General features: G+C 26.0%; 2 protein-coding genes across 3 annotated transcripts; both read right to left on the bottom strand.

The window, feature by feature from the left end:
* Positions 1 to 2,960: 2,960 nt before the first annotated feature.
* LOC145195932 (cytochrome c oxidase assembly factor 6 homolog) lies at positions 2,961 to 3,545 on the bottom strand. The gene has a single exon (XM_090086220.1). The coding sequence runs from the start codon at positions 3,414 to 3,416 to the stop codon at positions 3,180 to 3,182; it is 237 nt and encodes a 78-aa protein (XP_089942346.1). The 5' UTR covers positions 3,417 to 3,545; the 3' UTR covers positions 2,961 to 3,179.
* A 3,223-nt stretch (positions 3,546 to 6,768) lies between these two features.
* On the bottom strand, positions 6,769 to 18,591 carry LOC145195934 (BTB/POZ domain-containing protein 9-like). 2 transcript variants are annotated; one of them, XM_090086215.1, is made up of 11 exons: positions 16,259 to 18,591; positions 15,074 to 15,413; positions 14,729 to 14,838; positions 14,264 to 14,453; positions 14,035 to 14,142; positions 13,604 to 13,683; positions 12,549 to 12,647; positions 12,326 to 12,405; positions 8,495 to 8,634; positions 8,198 to 8,399; positions 6,769 to 7,860 (listed from the first exon to the last, which is right to left on the bottom strand). In XM_090086215.1, exons 1-11 carry the CDS (start codon positions 17,145 to 17,147, stop codon positions 7,798 to 7,800), a joined length of 2,301 nt encoding a protein of 766 aa, XP_089942341.1. In that variant the 5' UTR covers positions 17,148 to 18,591; the 3' UTR covers positions 6,769 to 7,797. The 2 variants fall into 2 exon arrangements, with proteins under 2 accessions (XP_089942341.1, XP_089942340.1); XM_090086214.1 differs by lacking the exons at positions 6,769 to 7,860; positions 8,198 to 8,399; positions 8,495 to 8,634; positions 12,326 to 12,405; positions 12,549 to 12,647 and adding an exon at positions 13,196 to 13,491 and having other exon boundaries at positions 13,605 to 13,683.
* Between the last annotated feature and the right edge of the window lie 10 nt (positions 18,592 to 18,601).

Raw genomic sequence — 18,601 nt, 5'->3', positions numbered from 1 at the left:
TATCGCTTATTTGCTTGCTAACCTCTTCAACTGTGACGTTCTTAACTCGAGTGATTCTCCGATATGGAATGGCTATATTTGCACGAATATTTATCAATCTAAAGTGTAAAATAAGGGACCAAACTATTTTTGTTTGTTTAGATTTCTAAGAAGTATAAAGAATGTAAATGACATAAATGATTAAAAACTGAAAAGAAAAACGAACTTCAGTATATAAAGAAATAAACAATTTAAACTGATTGTTTTAACTCTCGAAAATAAATCACATCTCTAACTGCAACTGAAGTTTAGTACCCTTTGCATGAAGTAATACTTTAGTAACACCTAAAACATTATATATAAATCTTTAAATTAACATACTTCGTAAATGAAATGAAATAGAACTGTGCAGTTTTTTGACATCAGATTTTTGTTGTATAAAACTCCAGGATAAGTAAATTAAGTTGAGAAAACCATAAAGGTAGATAATTTTTTTTTTTTTTTACAGAGGAAATAGTTGACATTTGATTTTCCATTTGAAAGTATACCTTGTTCGATGAGCAGATCTATAACAGATCTTCCAGCAAAATGAGAGTGGACATTACTGAACTGCTTTATAATGAGAAGAATTTACATATCTTGCTGTGAAATCTAAATCAACCTGTATAATTAAAAAAAATATTTTAATACATACTGTTTTAACTAGGACTTACGTTACTTGAAATATAATAAGACTAATAATAACCACTTATCCCAACAATTTTTTCATGATACTCTTGAAGAAACTGCTATGTAATTTGTAAATCTTTGAAACCTGGTGTTGGACCTTCCTCTATGAAAATGAGATCACGAAGAAAGGATCTCATTTGCATAGAGGAAGGACCAACACCAGGTCCAATCTCAATCTTCTCAGCCATCAACAGAGCTTTGTCTACTAATTCATAACTTTATGAATGATGTATGGAAAGATTCAGATGATACTTTTTAATTAAAAACTCACTATGTATATAACAAAAACTGATAGAAAAGCTTTTAAATTTATGATTTTTCATATTTAGAGCATATGATCAAAAAGCTAAAAAGTGAGGTTATGTTGAATATGAAAGGAAAACAAAAAGCAGCAGTGAAGGTGCCATTTGCCACCAATACCAACCTATTTTTATTTAGATTAATTACATGTTTTAGCATTTTAAAATACACAGATATTAGATTAAAAAATAGTTTGCAAATGTAAAAAATTTGTGGGTGACAACGTTTTTTTTTTCATTTTTAGACTCTTATACTTTAAGAATCAGACAAAACTGTTAAGTTTTTTTTATTAGTGGCATCTATAGTTAATGAATAATAAAAGATATAGATTAATACTTATCTTTAGTTCTGGACCTTGACAGTTTTTATTTATAAAGTTTTCAAATAAGGTGTTTTTGGTGATTCAAAAGTTGACTCTTTAATCACCGCTCTGTCTATAAAAAATTTTATAACCTGTCACATGCATGTACAGATTGTAAAATTTTTATCTTAAAAAATTACAAAAGTAAAAGATCAAAGCAATTAAAAAAAAGGTATTAAATAGAGAAAAATCACACTTTAAGGATGCACCCTTATTAAACTCCTGTAAAATATTTAGACATAATTTATAAAATTTATGATATATAAAATATATGATAATCATCAAGTGTATGGCAGTGATGTAATTAGCTGTTTTATGCTTAAAACAACTTATTATATCACTTGATGTAATTTTTTTTAAAATCAAAAACAGCAGTTTATGGATGTTTTTAAGTGTGATTAATTGGCATGTGCTCTAACTATTTCAAAAGTAATGTGCTCTAAGTATTTCAAAAGTAATGGCGAAAAAAATTAGATTAAAAGAAGGAATATTATTTATCAATTAACAAATAAATGGTTTTTTTTTACAAAAAGTTTTAATTATTGTGCGCACAAAAAATGTATCGAAAATGTAAACAGACAACAATACTAAGATAATTAAGTGAAAGATATCTTTAAGTGTAACACATTAACATAAAGTGTAACATTTAAAAAAAATTCATTTGTTGGTTTGTTGGTAAATTTAGGGTTTACAATTTAGTGTTCATTTTAAATACTTTAGCATACAAATAACAATATTTTAGCATATAAATAATATTTTAACATTAAAAATAACAATATCGAATCAAAAACAAAAAAACTTTTACAGATCAGAAAGCTTCAGAATCTTTTGAAAATCACTTAGAAACTCACTAACAGCAACAATTATTACTTAATCAAAAAAATGTTAAGTAATGCTTTGATTGTTTATTCTATTTTGAATGGAGTTTCAAGTGGAGCATTATAACACAATTTTTTTTATATAACTGAAAAAAACCCCTAAACTTCCATTTTTATAGCAGTTTCTTATAAATATTACAAACCTTTTTTGTTTTATTTATTAAGATATCAGCATTCTAAAATGACAAATATAAGCATCATATAAACAAAACTTAAAACAATGATAAATATTAATCCTTTAGCACCCACGGTAGCCATATGGAGAGCAGTGGGTTAACTTGCTATTTAAACTATATTGTAATGTTTTATTTAATACAATTTATATTAATTTAGTAAGTTTAACCATTTACCTAAAAGGTTAATGGGGTTTTATGTTGAATTGGGATGTATATTTGTTTTAAAATTGTTTTACAATTTTCACTCAAACATTTCAAAAGGTGGGCTGTAAAGGGTTAAAAAAAAAAAAAAAAAAAAAATTCACCTTACTTAATTCAGGCTCTGATAAATGGCAAAGGCCACCAATCATAGCAAAAGGTAAAATTTTTCTTAAAAAAATGAAAGTTTTAATCTTTAGCTTTAATAAACACTGTTTAAACAGCAAAAATTAAATTAATAATTAACAAAATTGAAAATTGGAGTTAGGAAAATAAAATTTTTAAAAAAGTTAACATTTAAAAACAAAATATGAAAATTAAAAGTAAAATTGTGGTTTGTAGAAAGAATATGAAAATATATAAAATGTAAAAGTCAACCTACTGTATAAAGAAAGTAAAAATGCATAAAATTCAAATATATTTCACAAATGTTGTTTTACTATAAATATTATTTTTTAATATTTGTACTTTGAATAATGCATTAGAGAAAATCTAAACAATATAGTTAATTACAAAAATGTTCCTGAAAGAATTAATTTCAATACCAAATCAGCAAATTTAACTTTTTTCGTTATTTTCAAAATAAATAGGCTTTGCAATTATTTCCTTCAACTTTTCTGCTTCTCGTTTACTAATGAAATGTTTTACCCATGCTTTAGGACAAGATTTCATAAACTCATCAAAGAAAACAGTACAGCTTTCACTTTTGCCATTGTTTTTTTCTAGGCATTCAAAGTAAATGTCTCGATTTGACCAACACTTTTGACGTGAATTAGCATCCAAAAATTTAGCCATGATTTCAAACTTTTAGAATAAATACTAAGAGGAAAATAAAAGTCAAGCTTTACTTTCTGTTAATTACACCAACAAATACACTTTTACTCTTTAGCCAATAGTGTTCATTTGTTACCTGATAAATTTAATAATTTATAATATAAGCTGAATTACTTTCAATTACCAAAATAAATAAACATTTTGGGCATTGAAATAAATATTTACTATAAAAATGCACACAATAATATTATTTATAAAATAAGCAATAATTATATTACATTATGTATATACTTTTAGAGTGAAAAGCATATTAGAGATAAAGAAAAGAAAATTTAAAAAATTGATGATATAAAAGTTTAGTAAAAAAAAACAAACTAACAAAACAAAAGATTCTCATTCTTATAAAACAAGGAACTTAGACTTTTGTTTAAAAATATTGCATTTGATCTAGGGCATTAATTAATAAAAATAATAGAATAAGATTTGTGTTAACCCCTTTCCGCATAGAGTATCATATATGATACAATAATAAAAGATAGCATGGTTACACGAACTATGATTTTGGCAATATATTTTAACAAGATTTTTAACTAATAATTTATTTCTATGTTTAACCATAAAAATTTTCAATTGTTTTGTTACATTGACCATATTTTGTTTCTATATTATCAAAATGGCAACCAGAGACGACAAGCACTGTTCTGGCAAGTTCTTTACCTATAATATGTTCATAGAATCTAGAAAACTAAGATTATAAAATTGAAATGGAAATATCCTTGTCTGTTAAAAAAAGTTAGTTTAGAGTTTTCTCAAACTTGCAACAGTATGTAATTTTGTTATATGTAATTGTATCAGATATGATACAGTATGTGTTAAAAGTTCATTTAGGTAAACATAACTTTATTTATTGTTATGCGTATTTTGCAAGTAACCTTTTTGTTTTGAGTTTTGTGAAACTTGTTAAATAAAATTAAGTTATAAATTAAGTAATACTAAGTTATGTATATTCTAATAATATGATATTACAATAATTTTATTCTTGATGAAAGTAATAGTTTGTTTTCCATTTTTAGCAATAACTACTGATTCATTTTATGGAAAATCTTCTGCTCACCAGGCGAGGTTAACAAACTATGTTCCAATACCTGTAGATAGAAGTTCAGATGAAAAGAGACCAAATGAAATATATGAATCAAGTAGTGAATCTGAAGAAGAGAGAGTTAGGGAATCCGAACATAGTGACACTGAATCAGTTATGCCTACTAATTTTTTATTGACAAAAAACAAAAATATCCCAAAAAAACATCCAATATGGAAACAAGAAAACATGCTTAAAGGCAATGTTAAAGTAATAAAAAATGACAATTTTACATTTGCAGAACATATTAGCGATCTAGGATCAGAACTTAGTTTCTTTTTTCACCTTTTCCCAAAAAAGCTTCTGGCTGATATCGCTTTCTATACTTCATTGTATTCAGTACAAACAAGACCTGAAAAACCATTAAAATGTACTGCCAGTGATATAAAGAAATTTATTGCTTCTATTTTATACATGTCCATTATGAAATCTCCTGCAACAAGAGATTATTGGTCATCTTCCCTCGCGGTAAGCTGTGTTGCAGAAATAATGAGTCTTAATTCATTTGAAGAAATAAAATGCTTTTTACATTTTTCTGACAATAATAAGGCAATTAGTGGGGACAAATTACACAAAGTAAGACCCTTGTTTACGAAGCTTGTTGAGTGTCTTAAAAATATTCCGATTGAAGAAAATGTAGCAGTTGATGAACAAATTATTCCATTTAAAGGACACAGTTCACTAAAACAGTATAACCCAAAGAATCCACATAAATGGGGAAACAAAGTATATGTTCTTAGTGGTGTTTCAGGATTCAGTTATAATTTTGAATTGTTTACTGGAAAGTCTGACAATGTGTGTGTTCCAAATGAACCAGATATTGGTGGTAGTGGAAATGTTGTTATAAGACTTGCATGCATTATTCCTCGCAATTGCAACCATAAATTGTATGTTGACAACTGGTTTAACAGTATATCATTGCAAGTTTATGTGTATGGCCAAGGTATACTTATGTTAGGAAATGTTCGTCAAACTGATTAAAAAATTGCCCTTTACCAACGAAAAAAAAAATTAAAAAGCAAAAGCATGGGTATCATAATGAGCAACTGACTGTTATTGAAGGAGTAAAGTTATCTGCTGTGAGTTGCTTTGATAATAAAATAGTGACTTTGTTGTCAAACCATGTTGGTAGCCAACCAACAACAGAAGTTCAGAGATTTTTAAAATCAGAAGGCAAAAAAATCCTGGTTTCATGTCCAAATGTAGTTCAATATTATAATAAACACATGGGAGGTGTTGATTTACTTGACTCTCTTTTGGGTTATTATTGAATCAAAGTTTGCTCAAAAAAATGGTACCATCGTATCTTTTTTTACTTCATTGACATGACTATTGGTAATGCATGGATACTTTTGAATAAAGAAAATTGCAAAGTTCCTTTAGTAAAATTTAAACTTACTGTAGTTGATTTGCTTTTATCTGATGGAAAAGATTTGTTACAAAAGCGTGGTCGTCCTTCCGAGCAATATTCTAGTGTTCCAGCAAAAAGAGGACCCAAACATCATATGCCTCATATTTGTGTACAAACTGATGCTGTTGGGTATTGGCCAATTGTAGGTAGTATTCGTTCTCGCTGTAAACTTCATGGCTGCTCAGCATTAACATATATAATATGTGAAAAATGTAATGTTGGATTTAGTCTCAACAAAGAAAGGAATTGTTTTAAAATTTTTCATGTCTAATTATTCATCGCTCTCAAGCATAATGTTTTGCTTATATAGTTATTTTATTGAAATAAAACTTTCCTGTTAAGTTTTGTTTTATAATAATATGTTGTACTATTTATGCATGCTGTATCATATATGATACAATTTTAAAAATCATAATAATCTATATTTAGGAGTAAGATTTTTTTTTCACATAAGTAAATTTTGTTTTTGCTTCATAAAATGCACATGAAAAAAATTTACTTTGCTCAAAAAAAAAAAAAAAAAAAAAATCATGCAGAAAACAAAACATTTTTACTGGTTCAATTAAGATTATGATCATAAAATTTTGATTTATTTTTTTAACTGCAGAAAGGGGTTAAACAAAACATTTTTACTGGTTCAATTAAGATTATGACCATAAAATTTTGATTTATTTTTTTAACTACTTTACTACTCGTAAAAAAATTAACTAATTTGTTCTCTTAACAAAGTTTATATTCTTAAAAAAGTAATATTCTTAAAAAAGTAATATTCTTATTGCACCTGCATTTTGAAATGCCTAATATAAAAAATACCAACAGATGTGTTAAACCCAACAAAAATGTATTTATCTTTAAGAGTCTAAAGTACAAATGTCAAAAATATCTAAATCAAGGACAATAAAGTGTCTTTAATTACTGTGCCTCATTGTAAATATTACTTTACAGAAATTTGTAAACTGTATTAATGACTTGTCAGTAAACAACCTTTGATTGCTGAGTCAGCAAGATACCAAAGCGTTTCTTCAGAATAAATCTATATTTGGAGTTTTTATCGTCAGGTGAAAACCTAGCTGGATGTGCTGAAATAGTTGGTTTTCCAGATTGATCAACTTTTTCTAAAGTGTAAACACGCTCACCATTGCTATTTAGATAGTACATTAAATGCATTTTGGTTGTTTTTGAATCTGCTAATCAATTAGAATAAAAAAAGTTATAAAAATGATTTGTTCAATTGAATAAATTGTTAAAGTGAAAAAGTTTTTAGTCTCCTACAAATTAAAAAAGACTAATACATATGAAAATTAATCACACTTTACAAGTTTTTTTTATGAGAGCACAATATTGTTAAAAGATTTTTCTTACATGAAATAAAGAGAGTTTAGTATTACTTTATACCCCCAAACTAAATTTTTTACAATTAATGTTATTCTTACTAAATTATATTAATAACTTTATTATCATTAACATTAGCACTGGTAAATGGCTGTTCAAATGTTGGTTGTACAAATAAAGCATATTCAACACTTATAACTAAAAAAAGTTAAAATTTACTAAAATACTAATATATAACAACAGCCTTCCAGAATGCAAGTAACACTGTGCCCTTTAAGACATCTGAGTACACAAATTTTAGCTCTTTGTTGGCAAAAAGAAAGTATATAAAGAAAAGAATAAAAAAATTTGAAGAATCAAACAAAAGTATAAAAAAAATGTGAAAAATGATATAAAATAAAATAAAAGGAAAAATAACTTTTTTCTTGTAAATCAAATGGTTAAAACAAGAAAAATAAGTTGTTGGCTTTTAAAATAAATTAATATTGCACAAACTGTTAAAAACTGATTGATAGCAAAAATCATGTTTTTTTTTTGTCTCGAAACATGATATGGCCTGGGTTCACAAGCTGCTCCCAAGGTTTCTAAAAAAATTAAAAGAAAAAAAGTGCTCTCATAATTATACATAATTAACATTTATATGTAAATACAAAGCTCTACAAAGTCTTTTTTCATAATTATCAAGAGTATCATTTTAACCAAACAATATTTAACCTAGCAAATACATTTTAACCATTTCCTATTATGAAGAGTAGGATTTAAACATTTTTCCAGGTTAATTTTTTTTACTTTAACAAAATCAAATATTTTTTTTAATCAGAAGGTGCTTTTATAATTTAATACAATAAGTTGTTTATAAAACCTTTACATTTTTCACACATTTAACAATTAAAACAAAATCTAACAAATAGAAAAACATACCAGTTCTAGAAGAATTTTGACACCAGCTGGAAGACCCTTCTGTACAAACTCAATAAAAAGATCTGATTTGTCTGCACAAAGATCAGATACTTCAATTATTCGTTGGTAGTTTTTAAAAGTATATTCAATTTGTTTTTGATTAATATTATCTTCTAGAAAAACTTTAGCTTTTACAGTTTGTGGTACAGCTGGCATGCTAAAGCTAAAATTATGAAAACAATAATTAATAAAAAACACTTCAGAGTAGCATTTTCAAAGGATGACTAAATATAAAAGATATAAAAGTTTGAACTTTACCTTTTTGAGACATTGACATCAACAATTTTAGCAGCTTTTTTAACATAACTTGCATAAGTGTCAAGAACAGCTTCATCTGTGGATGTTAATGTTAATAATACTTTAGCAAAAGATGTGTTATCTTCTTTTTCTTCTTCTACCTGTTTTGTAATACAAAAATATTGTTAATTTAAATAAATCATTAATTGATAAACATAAGATTTATTAGTAGCCCCATGTTCATTTGTCATAAGTCAATGAACTTTATCTTAAAAGTAACAAGAAAATCATTATTGTTGTCAAATTTTGAAAAATGTCACCCTTAAACCAAAAGTTAGATTTTACTGTATACAAATAAAGATAAAGAAGCGGTATTTGGGTTTCAGGTTTGATCTTAATAACCAAACCTTTTTGGTTCGACTCAAATAATCATAAATGTGTTTCATTTTTGATAAATTTTTCATTAATCACTATACTCTGATGCTTTCATAAAAGGATAAAAAATCAAAAAACTTTAAAAAGCAGTTTTTCAATTTTAACAAGGTAATTGAATATCACATATTTTTCAATTCAACAATTTAAAGTAGTTTTAGATCTTTAAGCTTTTAAAATAATTTAATTTTAACAACATATTTAAATTTTTAATGAAAATAGGTAAATATCAATTTTAAATCAAAAAGATAAACCCATTTAAAGGATAATAATAACATATATGGATACACAAAAATGAAAAATATATTAAATAAAAAAGGTTGTATCCATTCTCTTCATACTCCTTCATCTGAAATATATAAAAATTATTTCAAAACAAAACATTTTAAAAATTATTACATGGATGAAAAAATATACCTTTAAAATGAAGAAGTAAATCAAACTTATAATGGCAAACAAAGCAAATAGCCATAAAAACTGAAGAAAACTGTGCATATGAAAAGGTGACCAGGAATGAAAATAAAAATAAAACTTGCAGAAGAAAGTGTCATTTGCATTTCATATTGAATGCAAAGTGTGCAAAAGACTTCAACAACCTAATTCTGCCACTGATCATCATGGATGACTCAAAAGATTGATCAAAATGGGTGACATTTTGTCATTTCACCAGTAAAACTCCATCATCTTGGAGTTGTCAATTATCTGTTCAAAAAAATTATGGCCTGACATCTCAGAATGGCCAGCTATATTGCAGATTCAGCTCCAGCCATATTATAGTGGACATTTTACAGGTGATGACTGTTAAAAGCTTGTTCAAAATTTTGATTATCCAAAGATTGGGAGAAAAAGATTGTGGTTATCAAATTTTTGGTTTAAACTTGGGATTTATGAAAATATACTCAATTGAATACTTCATTTTTCTGTTAATTTTCCACTGTTTAAACTGAAAAGTTTAGCTTGGATCAAACTTAAAATTTCAAAAACACTTTTGCGTGTGTTCATAAGGCCCCCCCAAAATAATGCCCCCCCCCCCAAAAAAAAAAAAAAAAGAAAAAAAAAGAAAAAGAAAATTGTATTTGATGTTAGCTGTGAACATTTACAAGGTCTGATTATCTTCTTCTTTTGTAATGGATGACCTAAAGACAAGAAATTATTCCTTGCTTCATTGCACAACTCTGCTATTTTTAAATTTAACTTTTTCTTCTTACAGACCGCCTTAAGTCCACAGACTAGATTATTCAAAGATGAAAAAAATAGTTACCATTCTGTTCTCAGAAATAGATCAATTTTAATTCATAGTAGCTGATTGTTAAATTGTAAAAACAAGAGCCAAGGATGATACCCATTATGCTATGTATGTAAGATAGTGCCTTACACCACTGCCAAGACTGTACAAGAATGGCTGTCTGAGATCAGAATTAAAACTTCGGATTTTTCAACCTGAAAAGAAATTGAAATCAGGGCCTGTGATTGTCAACATAATAATATTAACTTCCTCAAAGCTGTATCTCTAAGCAATGGTCTAACATGTTTAAATTCTTAATTGGATCTGTGTACACTAAGGCTGGATTAAGGACTTAGGCATGTTTGACCAAATTCAAGCTCAGAAATGATCTTGTTAAAGTTAATGGTGGCTTTTTTGATTAAAAATAGCTACACATGTCTTTGATTTCTATTTTTACATATATAGTTTTTTATTTCATATAATTTAGTTATATAAACAAATTTAGAGATTTGAAAACTACATAGAGATAAACAATTGAGTTTGAGCAAAAATCTTTATTGAACGAGTGAAATCAATTGACATAGATCTGCACACAAATCTGCAAAAAATCAGTAAGCACTGCCACCATTTGAAAAAAATCTTAGGAAAGAAGTCTTTGTGCAATTAACTTAATTCTGTGTTTTGCAATAATTTCATGGTCACTTTTTACAAACAAGAAACTTTTCTTGTTTTTAAATTTAGACAAATTGATAAAAATTTGGTAAAACAAAAGGCAAAGTAGTTAATGGAAAATCTTTCTAGTGTATTTTTTCCTCTTCAGATATACAATTTTCTCATAAATTTTGTGGGATTTTTTCAATTTCTTTTAGATGTTCTTTCCTTTCTTTCATGGGTGCTTTTAAGATAGGACCAACAATCTTTGATTTCCTGTGATTTTTTTGGTATCCTATGATTTTTTTCAATGATAACTCTTCTAGTGAAATAGTTCTATTCCTCTGTGAATCTTGAAACTTTAAGAGATTTTTTAAATTTTTTTTAACACTATACCAGATCTTATTTCTTTTATTGGAAGAAGCACTTTTCTTATGAAATATGATTAAAAACGATACTTCATACCTGCATAAGAAGAACTTTTGTTCAGTCATAACAAGTTAATATTGTTCAGTCAGGAAGCTTAATTACTCTGAAAAAATTTTTTAAAAACATTTGAGTCTTCCAATTTCAGAATATTTCATATAATTCCAGAAGATTCAAGAAAGTTTTAAAAGGTTTCAGAAAGTCTTACTAGTGTAAAACAACTTTTTCTATGTTTACTTTTTGTCTGTCTTTTTTGGCTAATTTCATGCTCATGCTCAAGCAAAAGAACTTAATCTTTTTGGTACCACTTAACGAAATGATTACCAAAATAACATGTTAGAAATGACTCACAAAAAACTCAACAGAAATAAACCATTTTACAGGAAACCAATTACTTTACAAAAAAAAGCCAACAATAACAATACTACAGGGTGCAGCATATGTTTAAATAAAATTATTTTACTATAAAACATACTTATAAAACATTTTAAAAATGTTAAAAAATATTGATATGTTAACTAAAAACATTTTACAATTCAAAATGCTTTTCTTTTGCTGTATCATAATTTTCAAGCTAATTTGCCATCTTTTAAACACTTGGATTTGTCTGCACTTTCTTTCTAACAATCTAGATGAACTCTCTTGGTATAAACAAGACACTCTCTTCCTTATATTGGATTGCATAAGGTTGATTGTACTTCCTAATACTTACTCCATACATTGAAAACAGTTTTTCTGCAGAGATTTTTACCCATTTCATTAAATCCTCATTACTCAAAACAGTCATTTTTAAAGCAATGCTTTGAATTTTGTTTCTGCAGATGTAATTGATTATACTTGAAATATTAAAACAAAAAGACTGATCTTATTTAAAGTGCACCGTTAAAAAAAATTTACATGTTAAAAAAACTTTAGTATATGTGTATTTATCTGCTAATTTAATTACATTTGCTGTGGTTTAAGTAGTGGGTAAATATGCCACACCATGTAAATAGCAAAATCAAAATTGAAATACATTCCTTTTAAATATAATAATCCTAAATTTAAACAAAATAAATGAAAAGGATTCAAATAATTCAAAGAAAAAAACCTAAACAATTACTTTAAAATTAACTCACAGGTTTTCCATCTATGTATTTCTTTTCACTAGTACGCTCCTGGACAGCATAGGTTTTATGCAACAAAATTAAAGGAACAGCTATAAAAAAAAACTTTGGTAAATAGTAAAAAACATTTAAAACAATTAACATATATTACATTTAAACAGTAGAGTTTTTTTTGAGAAGCTGTTTTGTTAACATTTTACAAAGTTATATAACTAATAATAGTGCTAAAAATTACTTTTGCAAAAACCATGTTGAGAACTGACTCCATTTTTGATATGCTGGAAGGTTCTTTGGAAAACTGACCACCCCAAAACAATATTTTTCATAATCAAAAAGACTTTAATGAAAAAATAAAATTCTGAATATTATAAAGTTTGTAATGTATTATTTGAAGAATTTTAGTATTTGAAACCAATATTCTGATTGTCATTAGAGCACTTTTGTCAAGTTGATAGGTACTTTTGTTAAAAAAACAATGCTTTAAAATATATAGCTATTAAACCATATTGATGATATTAAACCATATTGATGATATTCTTTTACACATCTTTAATACTATTATTAACTTGAAATATATCTTGTATACAAAATAAAATAATTTTGAATATATATATCTGAGTGTGTGTGTGTACACACACACACACACACACGCACGCACGCACGCACATTATTTTAGGCAACAGTAGCAAACCCTTTTTTGTCAAGATAATTTCACCAAATTTTACCTAGATTTTTTTAGAACCAAACTGAATGGCGCCCCAAATAAAAATTAAATAATTTTTTTCCATAAGAAGCATCCTAATATATATATATATATATATATATATATATATATATATATATACACATATGTACATACATATTTAAAAACATACATACAAATTCATAAACACACACATATATAAATACATAACAGATGCATAGATGCAAATCCATAAAAATACATATATATACAAATTCCACACACATATTATATAATTACATGGTCACACATAAATAAATAAAAAAATTAAATTCATGATTGAGAAGATAAATATATGATACAAGAGTAGAATCTACACAAAATGAAAACTTTGCATAATTTTTAAATCTTTTTGCTGTAAAAGTAACTCAATTTATAGTGAAGTCTTCAAGCCTTCTAATGATGAAGGGCATTCAAAATGAACAACATGAAAAACCTGTAATCAAAATAAACAAATAAAAAAATTAAATAAAAAGACAAAAAAAAAAAAAAAAAAAAAATAGATTTAAATTTTATAGTAAAATATATTTTGTATAAAAGGTCATCTACCTCATTGACAGTATTTTTTGTTCCCACAATTTTAATAAATGATACAATCTCTGGTTCAAAAACCATAGTTTGCCAGCGCCTATTAACAATATAAAACTTAAATGAAAAAAAAATTTATAACTTTATTAGTTTTAACTATTTTTTGTATGTGTATATATATATATATATATATATATATATATATATATATATATATATATATATATATATATATATATATATATATATATATATAATACTTTATGTGTAAAAAATAGCTGAGCTAAGACAAACAACTGAAAATTTAGTTGTTTTTAACTTTGCAAAAAAACTTTGTTATTATTGAAGCTGTGATTAATTTTTGTCACAAATTTGTGAAATATTTAAGTGTGCTACAGTTTTAAATATTTAATATACAGTTTTAAAACTTAAAAAAGGCTGATATGCTTACTTGCATAATTCATTTCGTTTATCAACAACCATTTTCCATTTCTTGCAATCAAGTGACACTTCAATGTAGAAACTATATTCACGATCATCACAGTCCCAAAGAAGCATTCTTAAAATATGTCATAAGATTTAATAATTTTTTGGGAATTCTTTTGATAAATTATGAATTATATTATTAGTAATTTATCATAACTATAACATCACCTAAGCCAATTTAGTTAAACAGTCACCTGAATGTACTAACAATGTAGGGTTGAGCAAATTGAATAATAATGCAGCCACTACCAATATGATGGCAAGTATACCCATACTCCCAATCATAAGACTCTGTTTTACCATCAATAAGTGCATTTGGATTACGACTAACACCTTCAATAACTTGAGCACTTGCAGTTATTGATGCCACGTTACATGATGGAACTAAAAATTTAAAGATTATAGTTACAAAACAACTAAAAGAAAAAACTTTACAACACATTGCAACACCTGATGATCCTGTTGCTGAAAGATATATTTAGTTTATTCTCAAAAATAAACAATTCAATTAATGAATGATTTACTCTCAAATTACAAAATAGATGTAAAGCTTTCAAGTTACAATATTCATATAAAGATTATATGAATATATTATATATATAATATTCATACAACATACATGTAAAGCATAGAAATTGCAACATAAATGTAAATCTTACCAACTATCCCATTCTTTACATTGATTGATACATTTGTGTATAAGCACTGAAAACTGACTAGATGGAAATATCTATTGATTGAATTATTTGTGCCTAGTACACGAATATATCTATTAAAAAAAAAATCCTATAGTAAAAAAATCAAGAACAACTTTTAAGAAAAAATCTATTTTTAAAATAATAAATAAGAATATTGACAACTTAAAAGAAAGTTTTATGTTAGCAATTTAATCCAGTAATTGAGTAACTCATTTAAAAAATGCTACTTTAATCCTTAAAAATGGAAAAGTACAAGCACTCAAAATAAAAAACTCATTACCTGCCAGTTAAAAAAAATTACTTTACCTCATCACTTTTTGTGGAAAAGATATTTTTTGCCATGATCTGCACATGTAAAAAGAATAGTCGACAATTTGAATCCAATTTTGATTATCAAGTGAGCTTTCAACAACATAAGAATATGATCGCTGATCTTTATCCCAAAGCAACAATTTAATCATATTGATAATACTAGGATGACTCAATGCAACCACTATACCTTGTTGGTTTTCATCAGAAATTAGGTGCCTAGTGAAACCTCTTTCAAGATCATAACATGAAAATTCTCCATCAAACAAAGTATCACAGAACTCTCCTGATAAAACTGTAGCTCCAAGACAAGTTTGAGCCAGGTTTGTCTCTGCTTCTGAAATTTAAAATTTTATAATATTTTAAAATTATTAAAAATTTTATAATACAATTAAACAAAATTTTTTAACTTAAGCAATTGAGAGAAAATACAATATAACAAAATAAAGATAATTTTTCTACATTAAAAAATAGCTAACTGCTCATTTAAATAAAAAAAGAAATCAATAATGCTTATATAGTTTTCTCATTCTATTAAAAAAGAACAAAAATGATTTCAAATCAAAGAATTTTAACAGATAAAAAGCATGAAAATTAAATTTACAATAAAATGAAAAAGTTAATTTGGATTAGATATTTTTTAAAACATTTGTCTATGCTAAACTTCTCACTTTTCAATAGTCATGTTTAATTTCTTAATGGAGTTTGATTGCTATATTTCCTTTAAACTTACTATTCTTACAATGACTAAGTTTATTAAACAACTCTTTTGGAATTGTATATCATTTAAGCAGCATATAAGTGTATTCATGAAAACAGTACACAATATAGGGAAACTGTATGGTGTTTGATCACTAAACTCAGAAATTTATTCTTCAGTTTGTTATCCACATCATCTTCTTTATAAAGAAGAACAGTTAATGATTGCATGCATCACACTAAACTTTTTTACAATTAATAATTGATGTTAAAAAATGAATATTTCATAATCAGAAAGCAAACTTGGTTAAATTGATATAATTAAAGGCTACACAAGTAAAAAAGAAACAAAATGTGTTTATACAAAGTAGTTCTGAAATGTGTTTTGATTTTAAACTATTTTTAAGAGTATAATACATATACTGAATTAAATACAAATTACACTTTGATTTTTTTTTAAAGAAAATAAAAAATTAGACAAACCTAGATATCCTCGTACAGGCATATCACTTACTTCCAATTCTGTTTTTATCTGAACAGCATCTAATATTACATCTGAATTATAAAGTCCTGACTCTCGTACAATGTGAAACAAATCATGCAAACCAATTAAAGGTAAACGTACAAAATCTAAAATATTGTGATTATTGCCTGAGTCTTTCTTATTACTTTTTATCCAATTAACAACTGCTTTGAAAATATTGATTTCTGGTGCATAAAAAGAGTCTCTTGAAATTACAGCCATTAATGAAGTTTCTGAGAGGTTAACAAAACTTTCAGCTACTAAAACATCAACAGCATTATGATCTATGAAGACTAAACATTTTTGCTTTAGTGATACTAGTAAGTATAAACATGCAACATCATATATCAATGTTACATTTTCAATACTAATTATCGATTCTAAATAAGATGAAATAGTACTTTGCAATGGTAATAAGTCATACTTGTGAGCTGCATTTAATAAATCAATTATTTCATGATCTCTTAGATTATTTAGCACTATCAACCCACTGTATATATACTTTAGCAATATATGAAATGACCTGGAAGATGTATCAGTAATTACAATATCTGAAGCTGAGTTAGACTCCCTCATTCCTCCATACAAAAGAGCTCGGAAATATTCACAACGTGCAGCAAGAATCACACGATGACAAAAAAATCTCTCATTTTCAACAATGAAGGTAACATCATAAAACTTTTTAGAAATTAAAAGTGAATCCATTTGAGAAGAGAGCAACTGTGTATGATTTACTTCTCCCTTCAAGCTGCATAATGTATTTAAAGTAAAAGTATCATGAGTATGATCAGCCACAACACCATGGTTGGAATTGTAACTGTAACACCCTTCTAATTTAACACAATCCATTTAACTCTAAATAAAATATACAGATTATAAATCATAAGTTATTTTAAACAGAACATTATGAAAAAGTTGCTCAGGTATTATCTAATGTGCCTTCTTATAAACAAATTAATATTTTATCTAAAAAATCAGAGTTTTCGATCTCCTCCCCACATTAAAACATTTTAGATTACAAAACTTTAAATAGTTGTTATCCATACTCTAACTTACAATAAAAATAAATTAAAAATCCAGCTGAAGCATTTTTAAAAAAATTATTTAAATGCTATAATTCAAAGATGACTTTCATACAAGTTAATAAATAGACTTGTTTTTATTGTCAAAAATTATTATCATAAATTTTTCCCTAATAATTTGACTAGTTAGGAAAAACTTAATCTGAATTATGATAAATATAAATGTACTTTTCTTTAACTTTAAAATATTCCTATAACTTGTCATAAACTAAAATGAAATTTAGAATTTTTTTATGAAGTTAAAATTAAAATATCTCTTGATACCAATATAAAATCCCTATAAATCAAAAAAATATTTCTTTTTTTTTTTAATTTCATTCAAAAATACCAATAAGAAATCAAGATTACATGAACTTCACTTCATTTCATTAACATCAATGGGAAATTCAGAAACAATGTTCAAACTGCAATACAATAGTGCATAGAATCTGAATACAGATTCAATCTGCATCCATTTTAAATTTAGCTGGTTCCAAAGCACCCTCGCACAATGCTTAGAAACCAGTTACTAAAAAAGGCTAAACCTTAATAGATTTGATGAACAATAAATTCTTTAATTTCAGCTATCATATTACAAATAACTTATGTACTCTTATGTTTTTACAAAAAATAGTCAATGAAACATTCTTACTTATTTTTTCTGCCCTTAGTTTTTTTATTAAAAATCTTTCAGTTAACATTTGCAATTTAAAAAATTTTACAAATTGCTATTTTTAAACTTTTGTTACATTTTCAATTTCAATTTTAGGCTGTTAAAAATATATTTAAAATGTATTTTCCTTTAGTAAAAAGTTAAACAGAATGCTATTTTTTTTATATTTTAAAAAACAGACTTTTATAAGAGAAGGGGGAGGGGGAGGGCCAGAAAACTGTAGTGTCACAAAAAAATTACTGATAATTAAATCATCTAAAAGATATATAAATATTTCGCATGTTACATTTGTATAATATGAATACATTGGCCATAATGCAAAATTTATACTACAGACAAAAAAAGATAAATTTGTTTATAGTGGCATACTATTTTAGCCAAATTTTTTTTTAAAAATTTTATTAAGTCATGCATAACAGGTAAAAGTTAAAAAAAGAATAGTTATGTTTTTAAAAGTAAAGAATTAAAGAAATTTAAGATAAAAGTTTGTAAATATAAATCTCCTTATGTAAACTCTAACTTAATCACTTATGAATTTTTTTAAGTTCGCCAAGAACTTATCAATGCGA

This window comes from Hydra viridissima, unplaced genomic scaffold, assembly GCF_058129835.1.
Source record: "Hydra viridissima isolate aposymbiotic clone 2 unplaced genomic scaffold, HvirCarnegie_v1 scaffold_4, whole genome shotgun sequence".
In the NCBI taxonomy this organism is placed as follows: domain Eukaryota; kingdom Metazoa; phylum Cnidaria; class Hydrozoa; order Anthoathecata; family Hydridae; genus Hydra; species Hydra viridissima.
Note: the sequence above shows the minus strand (reverse complement) of the source record. Positions and strands in the feature narration are given on the sequence as shown.